At 43.0% G+C, this 22,981-nt stretch overlaps 1 protein-coding gene and 1 pseudogene across 1 annotated transcript; one reads left to right on the top strand and one right to left on the bottom strand.

The window, feature by feature from the left end:
- The first annotated feature begins 866 nt into the window (after positions 1–866).
- On the top strand, positions 867–19,460 carry ZNF180 (zinc finger protein 180). The gene is made up of 6 exons (XM_043899420.1): positions 867–975; positions 1,607–1,707; positions 2,230–2,319; positions 10,642–10,716; positions 15,813–15,933; positions 17,279–19,460. The coding sequence occupies exons 1-6, from the start codon at positions 882–884 to the stop codon at positions 19,018–19,020; spliced, it is 2,223 nt and encodes a 740-aa protein (XP_043755355.1). The 5' UTR covers positions 867–881; the 3' UTR covers positions 19,021–19,460.
- On the bottom strand, positions 3,602–10,460 carry LOC122691417 (annotated as a pseudogene).
- Positions 19,461–22,981: the final 3,521 nt, after the last annotated feature.

Raw genomic sequence — 22,981 nt, 5'->3', positions numbered from 1 at the left:
TCAAACTCAGTAGGTTAACCAGATACAAAATAAATACTTAAAAAAAATCAGCCACAATAACTAGCTATAAGAAACTTTGAGGGTAGAGATTACATTTCAAACAACAATAATTTTTTGTTGTTAAAGTCAGATTTACGTGAGGAAAACTACAGTTTCTTGACAGTATTAAAGGAGAAAGCTTAAAAATAAAGCTGTATGAAAATACGTTTCCAACCACATCCCGTTTTCACTGTCACTCCTGAACGTCAAGCCGAACCCAGGGCCGCCCTTCCCAAGCCAGCACTTCCCACGCATCGGTCTTTTGGCCTTCATTTCCGATCTGGCTCCTAGTGTCAACGCCGCGCAAAAACTCGGACGCGCACACTCGCACCCTTCAGCCGCTAATTCAATTTTCACTCCTGGTTCTTGTGTGGCCACCTCCCGAGTCCACCCCAGCTAAGAACCAGGAACCACCCCCAATCACCACCCGAGCCGCCGAGGTTTCTGGGAATTGTAGTTCCGGCTTGCAGAGTCCAAACGCACTTCCGGGTTCGGCCAGAAGTGCAGCCATTGTCCCGCGCGCGGACGCTTGCAGTCTCCGCGCACCTCGGCCCTTTGGCGGTTAAGCCGAGCGGCCTTGTGGATGCCGACTAAAGGAGGGGATAGAACTAGCTTAAGCCTAGCCTGCTGTGTGCAGAGTCGTGGCAGAGAATTGCCTAACCGAGCTCGTCTTGCCGCAGAGCAGTGGTGGGCACTGAAGCTGTGACAGGCCCTGCCTGGCCCTCGAGCTGGTGGACGCTCAGGTTGGTGACGGGGTGGGGCAACGCCCGGTTCCTGGTGCGCGCATGCGCAGGGTCTAGGAGGGTGGCTGGGACCGGGTATGTGGGTGGGCGATCTGGGACATGCGTGGGTGGTGCTTCAGCCTCAGATCACGGAAGTTGGTGGTGATGCTGGGGCAACTGCGGATCCCGGTACTGTGCTCTGCGCGCGTCCCAGGTGCGACGCAGGTAGGGGCCTGGGGAGGTTGGTGGAGAAAGCGGTTTGGGTGCAGGTTCAGGGTACAGCTGCACTGTGAACTCACACTGTACTGCTGAGGGATGGGTAATAGAGAGCAGTGGGGCAGGGATGGCTTGTGGAGGCGGAGATTTGCCAGGAGCTGTTCGAGTCTCAGACCCAGAAACATCGAATCGGTACACAGACAACAGGTCCACATTCAGGGCCTAGGAGGGCCTAGCAGGTACTGTGTTTGTCAGGGCGACCCCCAGCCCCATGCCGGCCATGTTTTGGACTCAGCGGTGAGGACACCGGGTTGGTGGGGTGGGGGGGCCTGGAGGATTTTGAGTGGTGGGGAGTCTGGGCTGGCACTCTTCTGGTAGGGGCCCACCGATCCCAGAACGGAGGAGGGAGGAGGTCGTGGGTGTAGCTGAGCTCTGTGAGTATGCTTGGCTTTTTGAACAGGAAGTGAGAGGCAATCGACAGGTGCTGGAGGGTCAGTGGAAGGATAGGATCCTGGGAGGGGCACGGCAAGTAATGAACTTCACGGAATTAATCAAGTGTTTGACTCTGGGTCATCAAGCCCAGGGGGCTACCTGGTGGCTCAGTGCTAAAGAATCCGCCTGCAATGCAGGAGACAAAGGTTCGATCGCTAGGATGGGAAGATGCCCTGGAGAAGTGAATGGCAACCCACTCGAGTATTCTTCCTGGGAAGTCCCATGGACAGAGGAGCCTGTGAGTTTACAGTCCATGGGGTTGCAAGAGTCGGACACGACTTAGCAAGTAAACAACAACATCAAGCCCAGAGCCCTGCTGTTTGCCCTAGGAAGCAGTGCTGATTTGGGTCTGCAGATTCAGGTTGGGGGTGGCAGGTGCACACTAGGGGATCCTCAGTGTGCTGGGTGTTTGTTGGGGGGGGCGTGGTCCCAGGACCGGTGGGACAGAGACTGATTCATGCTGCAGATTTTGGTGATGGGTGTAAGGTGGAGCTTGGGCGCATGGTGGGCTTCCAGGTAGGTGGTCCAGAGGCCCCAGACACTGGAACATCCAGGTTGGAACTGCAAAGTCTTGGCCTGGGAGAGGGACTAGCGACTCTAGGTGCAGGCATAGCTATTCAGGCAGGACTCTATCTGAGCAGGAGCCTCTAGAAACACAGTTGCTTTGGAGACTGCATCCCTGAAGCAGAGGCTGATGGTGGGGTGTGGCCCACAGTGGACCTACATGAGGATGCTATACACAGGACTTCTCCTCTTGCAGCTCAGGATCTCAGGCCCCTGCCTGTGCCTGGAGGAGAGCATGGAAAAGCAGGATGAGAAGCCCCAGGGGCCCCTGAAGGCCTGCGTGCAGGTGAGTGGAGCTTCCCTTCTCCTGGGAGACCAGAGTTTGCTCCCCCTGTGGCCCACAGTCTGATCCTCTGGGCATGGGAGGCTGTCTGGCTCTCTTTGTCATGTTTTGGGGCTTCTGGTCCCTCCCAGTCAGCAAGCTTCTAATACTATTTATACATTTTATGGAGCTCCCTACACTTCCTCACCCTTTTAACCCAAATAACTCTTTCTGGAAGGAATTTAGCATCTCGTATCGAAAGCGCTGGGCTTCCTTGGTGGCTCAGTGGTAAAGAATCTGCCTGCCAATGTAGGATATGTGAGTTCAGTCCCTGGGTGGGGAAGATCCCCTGGAGAAGGAAATGGCAACCCACTCCAATATTCTTGCTTAGAGAATCCCATGGACAGAAGAGCCTGGCGGGCTACCTTCCATAGAGTTGCAAAGAGTCAGACACAGCTGAGCAACTAAACAACAGCAATGCAAAGCCCTTACGATACTGTTCCCTCTTAGCCAGCAGCTCACAGCTTTGCTTGAGGATAAGCAGTTGGAAAGAAATTTCAAGAATATTCAATGTGAGAAGAGAGTTAAATGAGTTATAGTAAAACCTTGAAATGGAATTCACTGTAGCTACTGATAGGCTGAAACGATATTTATGATCTGTGTTAAGTAAATAGCATTTCAAAATGCTTTTTACAAAGGGATATAATTTGCATGTACATGGAAAATATGTTATAAATTTATCAGTTAACAGATTATCTGTAAGTTACATTCCAAGTGATTTTCTGTTTTCATTTAGCTCTACTTTTGTCCTTTTGTGCAGTGCATTTTAAGTCTAGGAAATTAACAGTTTAAAGCATTTTCCTACAGCACATCTTCTTTGAGAACATTTCTTTAAAATGTTAAATTAGGGGACTTCCCTGGTGGTCCAGTAATTAAGACTTCCCTGTCCAATGCCCAATGCAGGGGGTGTGGGTTCAATCGCTGATCAGGGAGCTAAGATCCCCCATGCCTCCCAGCCAAAAAAAACAAAACATAAAACAGAGACAATATGGTAATACCTTCAATAAAGACTTTAAAAATGGCCCACATCAAAAAAAAAAAACCCTGAAAAAAATTTTAGTTAAATTAGAATTTCACCTTTCCCTTCCTGAACAGTCTGGTCCTGAAGCTGTTAGGTGAGGCAGAGCCAGGTAGGTGTCTGAAGCTCAGGGAGAGCTGCCTGTGGGGCGTCACAGCCTGATCAGGGTGAAGAGGGTGTCCATGTGTGGGGACGTCAGTGGCCAAGCAGGGTGTGAGGAGGGTGGCATCAGGAGTCCGAGCCCAAGCCAGGAGGGGTAAGTGCCCTTACAGAGGAGGAGGTGCTCGTTTGGGGCGACAGGAACAGAGCTGGGGAGAAGGACTTCCCGAGAGTGGATGCACCAGTGAGGGTAGCCCAAGTGCAGTTGGGGTGTCCACGCAAGGGCTGGTCCAGCTTGGGGTGTCTGAGCCACAGCAGGGTGAGACAGGCACCCGTGTTTGGGGGTGCGGGTGCATCCTGAGTGGCGTGTCACAGCCTGAGCAGGCAGAGAGTGTCTACACTTGAGAGTGCCCCAGCGCGGAGTGTCAGAGCTCAGGCAGGATGTTAAGGGCATCGACACAGAGTCCACAGCCAAGTGGCACGTGAGAAGAGGCCTGCAGAGTCAGAGCCCAGGCGGATGACAAGGCCTCTCCTTGGCAGAGGCCGGCCTCCTGCGGGGCAGCAGAGTCCTGGGGGGCCAAGGTGGCAGTGGAAATGGGAGATCAGTTCCTTACAGAGGAGTTGATCAGATAAGTAAATCTAATAAGGGTCATGGTGAAAGCACTTTAGGCCAATCCTAAGGGAAATCAACCCTGAATATTCATTGGAAGCCCTGATGCTGAAGCTGAAGCTCCAATATGTTGGCCACCTGATGTGAAGAGCCGTCTCATTGGAAAAGACGCTGATGCTGGGAAAGATTGAGGGCAGGAGGAAAAGGGGGCGGCAGAGGATGAAATGGTTAGATGCTGAAGCTGAAGCTCCAATATGTTGGCCACCTGATGTGAAGAGCCGTCTCATTGGAAAAGACGCTGATGCTGGGAAAGATTGAGGGCAGGAGGAAAAGGGGGCGGCAGAGGATGAAATGGTTAGACAGTATCACCAATTCAATAGACATGAATTTGAGCAAACTCCAGGAGTCAGTAGAGGACAGAGAAGCCTGGTGTGCTGCAGTCCATGGGGTCACGAAGAGTCAGACATGACTTAGCAACTGAACAGCAACAACAGAAACCACTGGGCGGCATTTCTGGGGCTCCGAGGAGCTCCAATTATTTATATCTCAGTACAGTGAGGCAAAGTGATAGCTCAGAAGTGCTTTATTAGAATAGGGCACTTGTGAGACTTATAAGCAGGCGGGTGAGAGGGAGCCATGCCCCTGAAACTTAGTGGGCTGCAGTTTTACAATCAAAGGAAAAGTGAGGAGGGGGAGAGGACCACCTTCCTCCTCCTTGAGTAGACAGCATGCTTCCATCATCAGCTCCTCCTCCATGTTGAACAGGGGATTTTACTTGTCCCTCCATGGTCATGGTCACGGTGCAGTGGAAATGAACAAAAGAGCTTATGCTCTCTTGCATAAGTGTGTAAGTAACATATACTTGTGCTAAAAATGGTACATTATCTCAGGTTTTAGTAAATAGAATGTAACCGTTTCCTTATATTTTTGTTTTTAGTGCACACAGAGGAGCGTGTCATAGGAATCGTTAACTTACTAAGCTCACCTATCAGGATGTGGGTCTCATAGCACCATTGTTTTCTTCTTTTGGGGGCATGTCTCATATGCTCCTGCTGCCTGGTTTTGTTGCTAGGCAAGCCTGCTTTCTTGAGTGATCATTAACTTAAAGGGGTCTCCTATACTCTTTTCTTTACTTACAATCCCCTAGTGGGATTAACTATTTAATTACCTACTCTGCCCCTTTACTCTGTCCCCTATCAGTGGGAGGCACATGAATGTTCTGGTTTCCCAGTGCGTATCAAAGTCACGTGTACACTATACTGGAGTCTGCTAAGTGTGCAGTAGCACCGTGTCTAAATAAGCAATGTTTTTGTTGTTGTTTAGTTGCTAAGTTGCATCCAACTCTTTTGCAACCCCATGGACTGTAAACCCGCAGGCTTCTCTGTCCATGGGGTTTCCCAAGCAAGAATACTGGAGTGGGTTGCCATTTCCTTTTTCGGGGGATCTTTCTGACCCAGGGATCGAACCCCAGTTTCCTGCATTAGTAGGCAGATTCTTTACCACTGAGCCACCAGGGAAGCCCCATAACAATGTACATACCTTAATTTTAAAATGTCTTATTGCTAAAAATTGCTGATCAACATCTGAGCCTTCAGCAAGTCATAATCTTTTTGCTGATGGAGGGCCTTGCCTCATTGGTGGCTGCTGACCAATCGGGGTGGTGGTTGCTGAAGGTTAGGGTGGCTGTAGCAATTTTTTAAAATAAGGTAACAGTGAAATTTGCCTTATCAATTGATTTGTTCATTTATGAACAATATCTCTGTAGCCTGCAGTGCTGTCTGGTAGCATTAACCCACAGTATAACTTCTTTCAGAATAGGAGTCAATCCTCTCATCCTTCTGCTGCTTTATCAACTAACTTCAGGTCATATTCTAATTCCTTTTTTTTTTTTTTTTTTTTAAGGTTTTCTTTCTTTCTTTCTTTTGGCTGCACTAAGGTCTTCGTTGCTGTGCACAGGCTTTCTCTAGTTGTGGAGAGTGAAGCTACTCTCTAGTTGTGCTCCGTAGGCTTCTCACCGTGGTAGCTTCTGTTGTGGAGCATGGGTTCTAGGGCCCTCGGGCTTAGTTGTCCCACAGCTTGTAGGATCTTCCCAGACTAGGGATTGACCCATGTCCACTGCATTGGCAGGCAGATTCTTAATCTCTGGACCATCAAGGAAGTCCAATACTTTGTTGTCATTTCACCAGCATCTTCAGGAATTGATTCCAACTCAAGAAACCACTTTTCTTTGCCCATCCATAAGAAACCATTCCTCATTCATTAAAGTTTTTTCCCATGAGATTGCAATGAGATTGCAACAATTCAGCCCCATCTTCAGGCTCCACTTCTAACTCTAGTTCTCTTGATATTTTCACTTCATCTACAGTGACTTCCTCCACTGAAGTCTTGAACTCCTCAAAGTCATCCATGAGGGTTAGCATCAGCTTCATCCAAACTCCTGTTAATATTGGTATTTTGACCTCTTCCCATAGGTTTCCTGGAGGAGGAAATGGCAACCCATTCCAGTATTCTTGCCTGAAAAATCCCATGGACGGAGGAGCCTGGTAGGCCACAGTCCATGGGGTCACAAAGAGTCAGACATGACTAAGCGTGCGTGCATGCACGCACACACACACATACACACACACAAATAAATCTCTTTAATGGCATCTGGACTGATGGATCCTTTCCAGAAGATTTTACATACACACACACACATCTCCTTAATGGTATTTAGACTGATGAATCCTTTCCAGAAGATTTTCGATTTTCTTTGCCCAGATCCACCAGCAGAATCACTATCTTTGGCAGCTATAACCTTATGAAATGCATTTCTCAAATAATAAGACTTGAGAGTTGAAATGATCCCTCTTCATGGGCTGCAGAATGGCAGTTGTGTTAGCTGGCATCAAAACAACATTAACCTGGTTGTACATCTCCATCAGAGCTCTCAGGTGAGCAGTAATATTTTGAAAAGAATCTTTTCTTCTGAGCGGTAGGTCTCAACAGCAGGCTTAAAATGTTTGGTAAACCATGTTGTAAAGAGATATGCCATCATCCAGGCTTTGTTTTTTCATTTATAGAGCACAGGCAGAGTGATTTAACATAATTTTTAAGGGCCCTAGGATTTTCAGAGTGGTAAATGAGCACTGGCTTTAAATTAGTCACCAGCTGCATTGGCCCTTAACAAGAAAGTCAGCCTGTCCTCTGAAACGTTGAAGCCAGACATTGATTCTCCTCTTTAGCTAGGAAAGTCCTAGATGGTATCTTATTCCAGTATAAGGCTGTTTTGTCTACATGGGAAATCTGTTGTTGAGTATAGCCACTTTCAATAACTACTTAGCTAGATCTTCTGCATAACTTGCTGCAGCTTCTCCATCAGCGCTTGCTTTGACTTTGCACTTTTTTGTCACAGGAAACAGCTTCTTTCCTTAAACCTTATGAACCAATGTCTGGTAGCTTCAAACTTTTCTTCTGCGGTGTTCTCACCTCTCTCAGCCTTCACAGGATTTGAGATAGGACATTGCTGTGGATGGGGTTTTGGCTGAAGGGAATGTTGTGGCTGGTTTGATCTTCTCTCCAGACTACTCACTTTCTCCTTATCAGAAATAAAGCTGTTTCGCTTTCTTGTCATCCATGTGCTCACTGGAGTAGCACTTTTCATCTCCTTCAAGAGCTTTTCCTCTGCATTCAGAACTTGGCTAACTGTTTGGTGCTAGAGGCCTCGCTTTCAGCCTGTCTCAGCTTTCACATGCCTTTCATATTAAGCTTAATCCTTTCTAGCTTTTAAATTGAGAGACATGAAATTCTCCCTTTCACCGGAACACTTAGAGGCCCCTGAAGGGCTATTGATTGGCCTAATTTAATATCGTTGTGTTTCAGAGAATAAGGAGTCCTGAGGAGAGGGAGAGAGACAGAGGAAGGGTTGCTCAGTGGAGCAATCAGAATCTACACAACATTTATGGGTTAAATTTGCCCTCTTATATGTGGGCACAATTCTTGACATCCCAAAACAGTCACAATTTTGTTGTTGTTGTTTAGTGGCTAAGTCATGTCCATTTATTTGCCACCCGGTGGACTGTAGCCTGCCAGGCTCCTCTGTCCCTGGGATTTCCCAAGCAAAGATACTGTTGCCATTTCTTTTGCCAGGGGGTCTTCCCGACCCAGGGGCTGAACCCAGGTCTCCTGCATTGCAGAATTTTTTACAACTGAGCCAACTGGTAAGCCTCAAACAATCACAATAGTAACATCAGAGATCACTGATCACAGATCACCATGACAAATACAGTAATACTTTAAAAGTTTGAAATATTTTGAGAATTAATGACACGTGACACAGACAGGAAGTGGGCAGATGCTGTTGGCAGCATGGAACCAATAGACTTGCTTGATGTGATGTTGCCACAGATCTTCAGTTTGTAAAAGGCAATATCTGTAAAGCACAGTAAAACACAATAAAAAGAAATATGCCTGTTCTTGAAGGGACTGTCAGTTAATGGATTGAGTCATTGTACTCAGGAGTACAGTGGAGTGTACTTCAGGAGGCCACAAAGGAACTGCCTTGTTTCAAAGTGATTATTCAAGAGGAAACATTTTTTGCTGATTTTTTTCTGTATTGAATGTAGGAAAACAGATGTCATTAAAAAACGGATATAGTGTTGAAATACAGACTGTGAACCTGCCCCTCAATTCTGCATTTCCAAAATACAACTGCTTTAAATGCTTTTGAGACTGTCTTTCCAGACTTTTCTGTGCTTGTTTATATTCTGTAAAAATTTATTCATAGTCCATATGATGATATTAATTTTTTTTTTATTCAACAATATGTTACAGACATCTTTCTGTCATTTGTATGCCTCAATCCATACAAATCTATCTTTTCTCCTCTTGGCTGCTGAAGAGCAGTCAGTTACCTGAATGAAGCATAATTTATTTAAATAGGCACTTACTAATGGACACTTAATCCCTCCTCCTATTTTTGTATGTTAATGTAGCTTTTTAATGAGGTTTGTTGTACATATTCTTAAATGTACTTTCTTTTTTTCTGGGGCTGGGGGGAGGGTGGTGAGGATGGGACTGTGCTGCACGGCTTGCAGGATCTTTGTTTCCCGACCAGGGAATGAACTCAGGCCACAGCAGTGAAAACCCTGAGTCCTAACCACTAGACCGCCAGGGAATTCCCTAAGTATATTTTCTATTATTTCCTAAGGAAATACTTTCAAGTAGACTTATTGGATATTACATATTTTTAAACATTACCATTAGAAAACAAACATAAAGGCAAAGAGTATATATAAAAACTGATAAAATCTGGATAAAGTCTGTACCTGAGTTAAAAATGTGGATCTAATATCAGTTTCATGGTTTTGACAGTGTGCTGTGCTTGTATATGATACTATCATTGGGGGAAACTGGGTGAAGGATACACAGAAAGTCTATCCTATTTTTGTAACAACTTCTGAGTTTTAAACTATTTCCAAGTAAAATGTTATTTAAAAAAATATATTGCCAATCCAGGAAGGTTGTATCAACTTAAAACTCCACTAAGAGTATATGAATATGAATCTTTTAAATCGTGGGCCACCAGGGCAGGGGTAATCAGCAACAGGCCGAAGAAACAGTCCATGTGGTTGGGATATTGGTTACATACAGGGGTTTGAGCAAAGAAGTAAATATAAATAGAATAGTGGGAGCCAGGGAAGGAAGGTAAAAATATAGAAAGCAGGGAGGCCAGAATAAAATGTGTTGTTAAATTGTAACTGGAAACGTTGGTGTGAATTTATGGTCTCTAATGTGCAGAGATAGTTATAGAAATAGAGATGTGATTTTATCTGATTGAAAGAGATGAGCATCTTTTTGCGTATTCACTGGCTGTTTTATTTCTTCATAGTTGAGTTGCCTGGGCATTTTCCTTTGTCCATTTTTCTATTGAAGCTACTTTTTTCTTTCTTTTTTAAAAAATATTTATTTATTTGGCTGTGTTGGGTCTTAGTTGTAGCATGTGTGATCTAGTTCCCTGACTAGGGATTGAACCTGGGCCCCCTGCAATGGGAGCTCAGAGTCTTAGCCACTGGACCACCAGGGAAGTCTCTACCTTTTTCTTCCTGATTTGGAAGAAATCGTAACAGTATAGATTCTTATTAGTGGTGCTCTTATCAGTGGTATTTTTTGCCAAACATTTTATGAAGTTAATTTGTTGTTCTTTTCCTTTATCATTCTTCAGTCATGCTGTATTCCATCCTATTTGCTTACAATTCTGTGATCCAGGAATTCAGGCAGGGCCCAGCTGGACAGTTCTTTCCTTCCATATGGTGTCTGGGGTCACTCAGCTCCATTCAGCTGCTAACTGGGCTGGTCTGGAAGATGCACAGAGACATCAGGCCGTGTCTCATGCCTCATTGCTCCCCTGGGTATCCCATGTCTCTCCCCATGTGGCCTATCTGAGCTTACCGGTGGGAAGGAGCAGAAGTTTGGTCGGTGGATGTGTTAAAACAGGTGGTCTGTTGGATCCTAGCCAACTCACAGTGGGAGTTTTGAGCCCTGATTATTCTTCTTTTTCTCATCTGCTCTGCCTTCTCAGGACTCTCTCCTTCCTCAGGAGATTATCATCAAGGTTGAGGGAGAAGATGCCGGGTCACTGGCCGTCCCATCCCAGGTGAGTTGGACAGGGCCTCTGTGTCTTTCCATTGAGAAATGTGCATGGCTGGCAGGCAGCAGAAGCCACATTGAAGTGAACTGATTAGAAAATGAGGAAATTGAGATGAATGGACACTTTTTACACAAAGTTGGTTATAATGTAAGGAGAGTGATAACTGCATGGAAATTTGAGAGTGAGGTTGTCATTTTCTTCCCCCTAAAGGTTTGAAAGAATTTGACTTGGTTTAAATGGTTGCAGGAAAGAGTAAGTGAAAAAAAAAGTTCAGGGTCAGGAGAGAGAGAAGATACAACTATAAAGCAGAACTCACAGATACAGAGAACAAGCTTGTGGTTACCAGTGCTGGGGGTGGGGGGGAGCTGAGGGGGAGAATTGGGAGGTATAAAGTATGGAGTGTAAGACAGGCTTGAGGGTAGATTGTACAACATGGGCAGTATAGCCAATATTTTGTAATAACTGTAAATGGAAAGTAACCTTTCAAAATTGTATAAAAATAAAAAATAGCCATTAAAAAGCAGTCCTTGATTAGTGTCAGGGGAATTAATTCAGAACATATGTGAATGCATTGGCTCTGTTAGAGGAAGAAGGGCTCATATAAGAAAGGTGAGGTTGAGGGAGTTATTGGAAGGCTTGCATTTTTCTCTGTGAACCATCAGATGAAATTATCTGGTGAGTATGAGGGTGGTAATCAGAATGGAGAGATGAAGAGTGGAGAATGCTTAAAGTAGTAACTTGGATTAGGGGAGACAGGCTGCTCCAGGAGGTACAATGGGGTTGCTGGTCAGTCCCCAAAATTCATTCTGATATTGTTGTTTGGTCGCTAAGTCATGTCCAACTCTGCAACCCCATGGACATGCCAGGCTTGCCTGTCCTTTAGTATCTCCTGGAGTTTGCTCAAACTCATGTCCATTGAGTCAGTGATGCTGTCCAGCCATCTCATCCTCTTCCACTCACTTGTCCTCCTGCCCTCAATCTCTCCAGGCATCAGGGTGTTTTCTAATGAGTTGGCTCTTCACATCAAATGGCATTCTGAGAATAGTGACCATTAGTAATAATGGAGAGCAGGTTGATATTTAGATGTATTTAGGGTTAGCCCACAGGCAATATTTGAAAGGGAATTTTTGACTATATCAAATGGAAAGATTAAGGTGAATGATCCATAGACTCTCAACTGAATAATTAAGATAGAAAAGATAAAAAGGATACTAAACAGAAAGGAAAAGACTATATACTGGAGAATAGTAGTAGTAGGTGTTTCAACAGAATCAAGACCCCAAACCATCAAAGAAGGAGAAGAGTAAAGGGAACAATTGAGTAAGTAAAGTGGAGAAATCTGATGTTGTAATGAAAGAGTGAGAAGTTCTCTGTGTGTGACTTGAGAGGTGGAGTACTTTATGGTGGTTTCAAGATCTGGGGTCTCATGCTAAGAGTGAGGGGCTACAAGTCAGGCTGGCTGTGTGAGTTGATGACTAAGAACACATTGTCTGTGATGTTAGGGAAACTTGAAGTTGCGTCCCAGTTACTAACCTTAGGCATATGTGTTACTTTCTCTAACCTTCTAGCTCTTCATCTGAAAAATGGTGCTGCTAATGGTATTTCTCAGGGACCTTGTGAGAATTAAATGAACAGCAGTTTATGCAGTGGGCTTCCCTGCTGGCTTAAGTGGTAAAGAATCTGCCTGCCAGTGCAGGAGACACAGGTTCCATCCCAGGGTCAGGAAGATTGCCTGGAAAAAGAAATGGCAACACCCTCCAGTATTCTTACCTGGGAAATCCCATGGACAGAGAAGTCTGGTGGGCTACAGTCCGTGGGGTCAAAAAAGAGTTGGACATGACTTAGCGACTAAACAACAAGAACAGATTTATGCAACAGGCTTAACACATTGCCTGACACCACACAGTAAGTGCTTCATTAGAGTCAGTTATAAATGGATGCTATAGACCACCCAAGACAAGACAATGCAAATTGTTGAATTAGAGGATAAATCCTAGGTGTTATTAATATAAATCTTAAGTGTATGGAAGGAGGTGATGTTCAAGAGGTTGGTAGGACAAAGCTCCAAGAAGTGAGTTAAATGGCATGAGTTTCAGGGTTCCTGGGAGGATACACACTCTTCTCCGCCTTTGATGCTGAGACCCCTGGATGGGAGAGCATGACCACCCTGAGCCTGTGAGGTCTGCAGAGGAGGGAGTCCTTGGGGGGAAGTGTAGCTTTCTATTAACTCAGGAATGGGGCATCCCTGATGGGTCAATGGTAAAGAATCCACCTGCCAATGTAGGAGATACGTGTTCCATCCCTAATCCAGGAAGATCCCACGTGCCACAGAGCAGCTAAGCCTGTGCACCACAACTATTGAGCCTGTGCTGTGGAGCCCACATGCCATGACTACCGAATTCCGTGCCATGGCCCTCGAGTCCAAGATCCCATGCTCCACAACAAGAGAAGCCACTGCAATGAGAAGCCCACACACTGCAGCTAGAGAGTAGCCCCCCTCGCTGCAACTAGAGGAAAAAGCCCACGTAGCAATGAAGATCTAGCACAGGCAAAACAAAAAAAAGACTACTATACTTATTTAAAGAAACAAACGAACACAGGGATGTAGAGAGAATATTTGGTGAAGATGTAGGGTTTCATTATTATAGAAGAAGAATTCCCAAAGACACAGTTGAAAGGTTTGGGAAGGAATTTTGAGCAGTGGGGAGCTGGAGACAAATAGATGAAGTATAGAATAAGAAGGGATAGAAGTCCAGAAAAGCCAGTATGCATGCTTAAAGGACTTTTTCTAATGGGTATGTGATAGGCCTTGTGAGATTCAGGTGAACAGAGAGGACTTAAATCAGAATTTGAACCAGGATTATTTTGCTGTATTACAAAATCTATTGATACACTGTTGATTCACTTATTGAAATAAGTTACCAAATATGTAATTAGCCTAGTATACACCAATACTGTACTAAACACTGGAGTTAAATAAATACCTTGTCCCTGCCATCATGGATTACAGCCTAGTGACCAAGATGACCACTATGCAAACGATAAGAAAGGGTGGTGGGTCTTATGATAGAAATTCCTGGAACTTTGAGAATATAAAACATGAGGTGGAGGGGGTGGTGGTAATCTAGTCTAGTATTATTTATTTGACATTTGAAGAAGTTTGATATTAAAGGGCCCTACATTAAACACTGAAGGGGCGTGTTAATGAAAAGGAAGCATGGGGCTTCCTTGGTAGCTTAGTGGTAAAGAATCCGCCTGCCAATGCAGAAGACACAGGTTCGCTTTCTCTGGGAAATCCCAGATATGGGCCTGTGAGCCACAGCTATTGAGCCTGTGCCCTGCAACATGACAAGCCACTGCAGTGAGAAGCCCAGGCATCACAACTAGGGAGTAGCCCCCACTCAGCACAACTAGAGAGAAGCCCACACAGCAACGAAGACCTAGTGCAACCAAAAAATAAGTAAGTTTTTAAAAAAAATTTTAACAGGGAAGCATGGATTGGAGGTTGAAAAACAGTACCTATAGATCCATGTTGAACACAGGGAGCAGTTTTCTGAGTCTCATTTTGGGCTCATTGTGAAAATCTCTGAGATTTTTAGTGAAAATTATGAGCTGCAGCTGAGAAAAATGCAAGCACAGCAGCACTTTTGCCTGGAGTTTCATGGGCTTCAGGGACCTTGTGTCCTGTTCATGAACCACAGCTTGAGAACACTCCATCTATTTTAAAATGTCTCGGCAAGTGACATTCGACTTCAGTGGCTTTTGCTGCCTTTTGATAAGGACAGATCACATCCAGCACTTTTTTGGAACAAAATTGCTGCCCAATAGTCTTTGTTTTTAAACTCAGTTAAAAATTTTATTGGAGTGTAGTTTGATGTACCACCTACCGGTGCAAAAATGTGAAGAAGGAAATGGCAACCCACTCCAGTATCCTTGCCTAGAAAATTCCATGGACAAAGGAGCCTGGTGGGCTATAGTCCATGGAGCTGCAAAGAGTTGGACACGACTGAGTGACTAACACACACACACACAGTCCTAAAAAGAGGGTTCTTTCCTGCTTACAGGAGGCAGCTCAAGAGAACCCCTTTACGTGGCAATAATGACAGGCTCTGTCATGCAGCTCATAGTGTGGGCAAAATAGAACTGTTTTCTGAAGACTAAGAGTTCAGGATAAAGGTCTCTCATTGATTGTCATTTAATTTTTCAGTGTTCTCAAACCTAAGCATCCTGATAATTACCAGCCTTTGTTTTTTGTTCAGTAAGCTCTGCTAATGGCTTTTTATGTATCATTACAATTTAATTCACTCAACAACATAATGAGTTAGTTACAGTTAAGCCTAATAAGTAGAAATGGAATAACCCCACCATTAAAAGACACCATTAAATGTATCTAATTTTTTATATTTTTTAAAAAAGATACATTAAAGAAAATTCAGACATATGCTCTTAATAGAGAAAAAAACCCAAATCTCTTTTCCAAATCCAGTGCTCTTAGCTTTTACATCCTGCCTTTCATTAAGGCCTACATTTCATTCTCTGCATCAACAAACCTGTGTGCCAAATCTGTCCCATCACCTGTTTTTTGTAAGTAAAGTTTTATTGTAATATAGCCACAACCATTTGTTCATATATTTTCTGTGACTGCTGTCTTGCTATAGCAGCAGAGCTGACTAATTGTAATAGAAGCTGTATGGCTTGCTAAGCCTAAAATACATGCTCTCTGACCTTTGACAGAAAAAATTTTGCTGAACCTGTTCTGTTCGTTTCTTGAGAATTTGGAGGGAATTCCTAAGTTGGAATTCTATATTCACCAACAAAAAAAATCAGAATTAGCATTTTCTTTAAGGTCCACAAGAAAGAAAACAGTTTGTCAGTTCTTTCTGATGTTCCTCTTTGGCGTTATATATAAACAGGTCCAGCATCCAAAACCCAAAGGGGCTTACCTAGAAGGTACTTGTACCCCTAGAATCTTTTGAATGTTGACTGTCTCAGGACTGTTTCCAGGCCATCAGGTTTTCCTTCTTCCATCTGTCAAACTTTTCCTCTCTGAACACTGGAAGGAAATGATACCCAGCTGAGTAGGAATGTGTGTCCTGTTTTAGGAGGGAGTGAACTTCAAAATAGTGACTGTGGACTTCACTCAGGAAGAAGAAGGCACTTTGAGCTCTGCTCAGAGGACCCTGGACAGAGATGTGATCCTGGAAAACCACAGGGACTCTTGGGGTAAGAGTACAGTCCCCTTTAATGGTATCTGTATATTGAAATAATTTCTCATTTTCACTGATCAGGCTCTAGGGAGTTCAGAGGCCAGAATGATTTTGGCCACACAAAGATTAGTATGGTGAAGATATAGGTTTAGTTTGTAGGGTAGCAAAGGTACAACTTTGTGAGTTTGAGCTTATTCAGTCTTCTAGGTTCCTAAGAGCCAAAGACAGGGGACAGACTCTGCAGTGACTTTCTTTTGTCCCCAGTCCAAATACCCAAAGTTCTATATCTTTCCTCTCAGCTTTCCAAACTAGATGTAATCTCCTAGTTCGAACAAGAGGATGAGTATAAAAAGAATTTTCCCACATGCATATCCAGGTAAGAAATAGACATTTAGGAGTCATTACAGGTATAGACTTCCCTGGTGGCTGGGTGGTAAAGAATCAGCCTGCCAATGCAGGAGATGCAGATTCAGTCCCTGGGTCAGGAAGATCCCCTGGAGAAGGAAATGGCAATCCACTCCAGTATTATTGCCTGGGGAATCCCATGGACAGAGGAGCCTCATGCGTTATAGTCCATTGGGGTTGCAAAGAGTCAGACACGACAGAACGACTAACATTTTCACTTTCTTTCACAGGTATAGAAGATTTGTTTGAAAAATACCCATAAGGCATGCCACATATTTCTCTTTTCTCCCACTCCAAGAGGACTGTATACATCACCACTGTTTTCCAAATGTACCTTCTATTCCTTGGCCTAATAGCCACTCAGGCTTCTGTATATGAGCTAATCTCCATCCTCTCTTACTTGGGAGCAAAGGAATCCAAGGGGCCATATTAGCCTCTAAGGCATTTAGGGAACCTGGGATAACAGTGCCCTCATTATTTTTTCCTGGTTCACAAAGTAGTTTGACTTTGTCTTACTAACACAGACTGTACTAACAAGTTTCATGCCTTCAGAGATACCTAGAAATGTAGACACTAATTTCTATTTCAGTGAACATGTGTCTAGCACTAAAGAGGGTAGAAAGAATCCTCCATTTTTTTTACTAAGAATTGCAGAATTGTTTTGCAATCCTGTAAGTTCTGCATAGATGATCCTATTTTGGAATATGGAGATATTTGACATCTAAAGTCTTTATTCAGCAACACTAAGACTGAAATAGTTTCATATTAATTCCTTGTTAATGCTGTCTGACTGTGGTAGTTCTCTGCTTACTGCTCATCTCATCCTTTTGCTTTCTTAATTCATGTTATAGGTCCATAGCTGAAAATAAATCCACATATAATTTGCATACTTTCTTGTCAGCTTTTCCCAGCTCTAACAATTTTTGGCTAGGGTGTTTTATTTTGCTTTCTTCCAGACTCGGCAACTGCACTTGGAAGAAGAGAATCGAGATTGAAGCAGAGCATTTTTGATGACAAACTCTCCCCTAGCGTGAAGACAGAAAAGTTGACAAGAGATGATCCTTGGTTATCTTCATGTGAAGAATTTCAGGATTGTAAAGAGCTATTGGAGAAGCAGCAGGAAAAACGAGAGAGACTTTTAAAGGAAGTGACATTTACTCACAGGAAAGCCATTGCTCATGAGAGACACTGCAAAAATGATAGCCCTGAGGAGAAGGCTGGTCTGAATTCCAGTCTTCTTTCATCACAGATGATACCCATAAGAAACCATTTTCATAAACATGCTTCACATGTTAAAAAATTGCATTATAATTCTATGGTAAACACTCATCAGATGATTACAAACAGTGAGAAACTCTGTGAACATAATGAATTTGGAAACCTCCCCCAGAGTATTCATTTTTTTCAGTTTACAAGAACTCAAACAGAAGAGAAATCCTATGGATTTAGTGACAGTATTCAACCTTTTAACCATGGTACACCCTTAAACATACACGAGAAAATACATGCACAAGGAAGATCCTTTGATTTTAAGGAATGTGGGCAAGTTTTGAACCACAGCATATCCCATAACGAACAGAGAAACTCCATTGGAGAGAGTCAGTATAAATGTCGTAAGACCTCCCAGAGTTCATCCCTTGCTCAAAACGTGAGAAATCATTCTGAAGAGAAGCCCTTTGAATGTAATCAGTGTGGGAAATCCTTCAGTTGGAGCTCTCATCTTGTTGCACATCAGAGAACTCATACAGGGGAGAAACCTTATGAATGTAACGAATGTGGGAAATCATTCAGCCGCAGCTCTCACCTTGTTTCCCATCAAAGAACTCATACTGGAGAGAAACCATATAGATGTAATCAGTGTGGTAAATCCTTTAGCCAGAGCTATGTCCTTGTTGTGCATCAGAGAACTCATACTGGAGAGAAGCCTTATGAGTGCAATCAGTGTGGAAAGTCATTCAGACAGAGCTACAAACTTATTGCACATCAAAGAACTCATACTGGAGAGAAGCCCTATGAATGTAATCAATGTGGGAAATCATTTATCCAGAGCTATAAACTTATTGCCCATCAAAGAATTCATACTGGAGAAAAGCCCTATGAATGCAATCAATGTGGAAAGTCTTTTAGTCAAAGTTACAAACTTGTTGCCCACCAGAGAACTCACACAGGAGAAAAACCCTTTGAATGTAATCAGTGTGGAAAATCCTTCAGCTGGAGCTCTCAACTTGTTGCACACCAAAGAACTCACACTGGAGAGAAACCCTACGAGTGTAATGAGTGTGGGAAATCTTTCAACCGCAGTTCTCACCTTGTTATGCATCAGAGAACTCATACTGGAGAGAAACCCTATGAATGTAATCAGTGTGGGAAGTCTTTCAGCCAGAGTTATGTCCTTGTTGTACATCAGAGAACTCACACTGGAGAAAAGCCCTATGAGTGCAGTCAGTGTGGAAAATCCTTCAGGCAGAGTTCATGCCTTACTCAACATCAGAGAACTCATACTGGAGAGAAACCCTATGAATGTAATCAGTGTGGAAAAACATTCAGCTTGAGTGCTCGACTTATTGTACATCAAAGAACTCATACTGGAGAGAAACCCTTTACATGTAATCAGTGTGGGAAAGCTTTCATTAATAGTTCTAAACTTATTAGACATCAGGCAACTCATACAGAAGAGAAACCCTATGGATGTAACTAGCTTGGAAATCTTTCAGCAGAGTATATCCCTTCCTCGCCTCCCTCTCTCCCTCACTCTTTCCCTTTCTCCCTTTAGCCCCTCATTCCCTTGTTCCTTCCTTCCATTCCTCCAGGATTACATGTATTGGAAAAAACAAGCATGAAAATAGTATGTGGAAAAAGAGCTTTCTGTTAGCTCTCTGTTCAACTGTGTATCTGAAAACTCTGGAGAAGAAAGAGAAAAAGTATGAATCATGTATTTTACTTAGCTATTCCATGTTTTAAAAAAATCAAACTTGACCCTTGTTAAACATTCCCATGAGAGTGATAACTCTTGGCACTTTTCCTTGCAGAAAGCACTTCGACCTGAATTTGAGAGAATTATCAAAAATGGGCAATATGCTGTGGAGTGATTGCCAGTGAGGTAGACATCTTTTCCAATAAAGAATAAATGAGAGGGGACATATATGTACCTATGACTGATTCATGTTGATATATGGCAGAAACTAACACAATATTGTAAAGCAATTATCCTACAATTAAAAAAATATATAGTAAATCTAAAGAGAATAAAGCTGGGGCACCTAAAAAAAAAAGGAATAAAAGAATGCTAATACTGGTTGGCTTGTTGAAAACTTTGGGAAATTGCTGTAGTTATTGCAAACCACTCCAGTATTCTTGCCTGGAGAATTCCGTGGACAGAGGAGCCTGGTGGGCTACAGTCCATGGGGTTGCAAAAGAGTCAGACATGACTGAGGTGACTTAGCACACAGCACATTAGAACTTAGACTGGAAAACAGCATTTCAGTGTATCAGTGTGATTTCTCCAGCACTACTTGGTAATTTGTTTCATAAGCACTTTCTCTTATCTGTAAAGATTTTGTAAAAAAAAAAAAAAATAGGGAAATGGCTATGATGTAAACTGAAAATTGCAGGGCAAGAGTATAGAACATTCATTTCTAGAATCATGAAAAGATATATTTGTGCTTGGATCAGAATCTAAAGGGATTCTGGGTGTATCTGTTTTAATTTTAGATTTATACTTGATCTTTTGTTTTTTGGACTGTGTGCTTTTTTATAATACTAATGAAATGATATGAGGAATGATTAGTCCAAAAATACAAAAATACCCACCTCCTTTGACCATTTAGGAAAGACTGGACAGCCAGATAGCAGAGGTCATGCTTCTGATCTCTCATGCTTCTGAGAGTTCATTTGGATTAGCATGAACAGGTCACTCCTTAGGACCTAGATTCCCAGGAATATTCCTTATTGACAATAAAATATTTCAAGCTTCCGTGGTGGCTCAGTGGTGAATAATCGACCCGCTAATGCAGGAGACGTGGGTTCCATGACTAGGGATTGAACCCCAGCCACAGCAGTCAAAGTGCCAAGTGCTAACCACTAGACTGCCAGAGAATTCTCCAGAATGTTTTTAAATATGTGGATGTTAAGGGATACTCTCCTAGAACCACATTTTTAAAACATTTTTGTTTTATTGAGATATAGCCACAGTTAGCTTCCATCATCTCATATATATATATATATTATATATATATATATATGGATTTTTTTCCTCTTGTGATGAGAACTGTTAGGATTTACTCTCTTGGCAGCTTTCAAGTATACAATATAGCAGTGTTAGCTATCAGTTCAGTTCAGTTGCTCAGTCATGTCCAACTCTTTGTGACCCCATGAACCGCAGCATGCCAGGACTTAAGTTGGTGATGTGGGCAGTTTTTACTGCTTAGGATAATTTAATCCAAATTTGGATTCATTTGGGGTGTAACTAAATCAATGACTTTTATTATGCTTTGCAGTAAAAATAGTATTGTTACATTTAAAAATACCACTTTTGGGGATTCCGTGACAGTCCAGTGGTTAGGACTCTAAGCTTCATTGCAGGGGGCACAAGTTCGATCCCTGGGGAACTAACAGCCTGCATTTTCCGTGCCCTGGGGCTCAACCAGAAAAAAAAAAAATCACTTTTGACATTTGCCGAGTGGATGTTTATGTTGTAACAGTAAAGGTGAATTGTCTGTGTTATGACAATTGGTATGATTTGTAATCCAGTGGGGGTGGCTTTTCAGTAGAAATAGGATAAATAGGATTGCATCTTCTGTATTCTGTTGAAGTCGTGAGAATCTTCATGATCATCTCTCTTCTTAGGGAGCATTCCTGAAATGTGACTATTGGGTCAAGTTCTTGAAACTTAGCTATTCCTTTTAAATATTCCTCTTTCCTGCTCAGGCTCCACTAGTTTACCCTCTGACAGGGTTTATTTAGATCTGGACTGTTCATGCCTGTGGTTCATGCACCACAGAGCCAGTCCCAGGTTGGTAATTCTGAACAGAAGCTCTTGTTCTGTATTTGGTTTGTCCACATGTTTCTCCACCATTCCTCACTCTCTGAAAGGACTAGGACCATGCTACTGCTGCCAAATACTTTGCCAAATACTGCCAAAGACTGGAACTATCTGTAAGAGTAAGTTCTTGATTTTTCTGTAGTCTTGAAAAAACTTCATGAACATGCCGTTAAATTAATTGATAATTTATCTTTAAGAAAGAATATGTAGCTGCAATCATAAGTGGAATGTGCTGAAATTTTAATAGTGGGGATTAGGTTGTAAGAGACCCAAACCTATGGAAAAGCCAAAGGAGATTTTTCTGATGAAATCTCAAAACTGTTTATCTTTAGTCTCTGGTATGACTATACATGGCTTCCCAGGTGGTGCTAGTAGTAAAGAATCTGCCTGCCAATGAAGGACACAAAAGAGACTCGGGTTCAGTCCCTGGATTGGGAAGATCTTCTGGAGAAGGGAATGGCATCCTACTCCAGTATCTTTGCCTGGGAAATCCCATGGACAGAGGTGCTGGGCGGGCTGTAGTCTATGGGGTCACAGAGTCAGATGCAACTCAGCACCACACACAGCACATATGACTAATTATGCGGGGTTCCATCATTGATACTGGTATACTCTGGTATTTCTTTTTTTCTTAGTTTTATTTTTTTACTTTTTAAAAAACTGTTAATTTTGCATTGTGGTATAGCTGAAAACAATGTGATAGTTTCAGGTAGACAGCAGAGACTCAGACAAACATATACAGTATCCTTTCTCCCCCAAGACTCCCTTTAGAGTTTGTATTTGTATTCCCTGCCCACCCCTTCAACAGTTTGTCTCCTAGATAATTAATCTGCACTTTGCCCACTCCACTCACACTCCCAAGTGGTGAAATGGGCTATATTCATTTAACCATTTTTGTTTTCTTCCTAAGCTTTAGCAAAGAGCAAACAACAGTACTCATGGAAGGTGAGTTATCAATATTCCCAATCACTTTTTTTTTTTCCTTATCTGCTCCTTTCAATGATAAACATGACCAAATATTCCTGGGACTGGGCTCCTTTATTGATGGTATCTTTGTGTATCCTTTCACAGCTGTGACCAGTTCACTAGAGGAAAGTAATGAAGAGATCAGCCTCCGAGTGTCAGGTAGTGAGGGGCCCTAGCTGGAATTTTAGAGGCCTCTTTCATCGTGAGATAAAACCTGTATTTTCCAGATCATATCCTAGGAAAGTCTCCTTTTCTGTATGGGCCTTCATATGAACCTATTTTTCATGTGTCATAAAATTAGATGATGACCAACACTTGCCTCCAGGGCAACTGGGACTGACTGATGCAATGCACCTTTTGTGAAGACTATTAGAAGTTGAGTTTGTGCCTTTTGTGGACTGAATATTTGTGTCCCTCCACCAAATTCATATGTTGACATCCTAACACCCAAAACCTTGACTTTAGGGTGTGAGGGCCTTTGGGAGGTGGTTAGGTCATGAGGGCACCTCACAAACGGGGTTAGTGCTCTTATTTTTTTAAGATTTTTAAAGATTTAGTTAATTAATTGTTGGCTGCACTGGGTCTTTGTTGCTGTGTGCGGGTTCCCTCTAGTTGTGAGCGAGGGCTACTCGTTTGTTGCAGAGCATGGACT

The sequence above is a fragment of the Cervus elaphus genome, chromosome 4 (genome assembly GCF_910594005.1).
Source record: "Cervus elaphus chromosome 4, mCerEla1.1, whole genome shotgun sequence".
In the NCBI taxonomy this organism is placed as follows: domain Eukaryota; kingdom Metazoa; phylum Chordata; class Mammalia; order Artiodactyla; family Cervidae; genus Cervus; species Cervus elaphus.
The sequence above is the reverse complement of the archived record's forward strand: the minus strand, read 5'-3'. Positions and strand labels throughout refer to the sequence as shown.

Bases quoted from the DNA above. Each gene is read 5' to 3' on its own strand.
- ZNF180 (XM_043899420.1), top strand. From the start codon at position 882: ATGCGTGGGTGGTGCTTCAGCCTCAGATCACGGAAGTTGGTGGTGATG. The intron at 976-1,606 runs GTGCGACGCAGG...CCTGCAATGCAG, and splicing joins GTGCTCTGCGCGCGTCCCAG to GAGACAAAGGTTCGATCGCT. The intron at 10,717-15,812 runs GTGAGTTGGACA...GTCCTGTTTTAG, and splicing joins CACTGGCCGTCCCATCCCAG to GAGGGAGTGAACTTCAAAAT.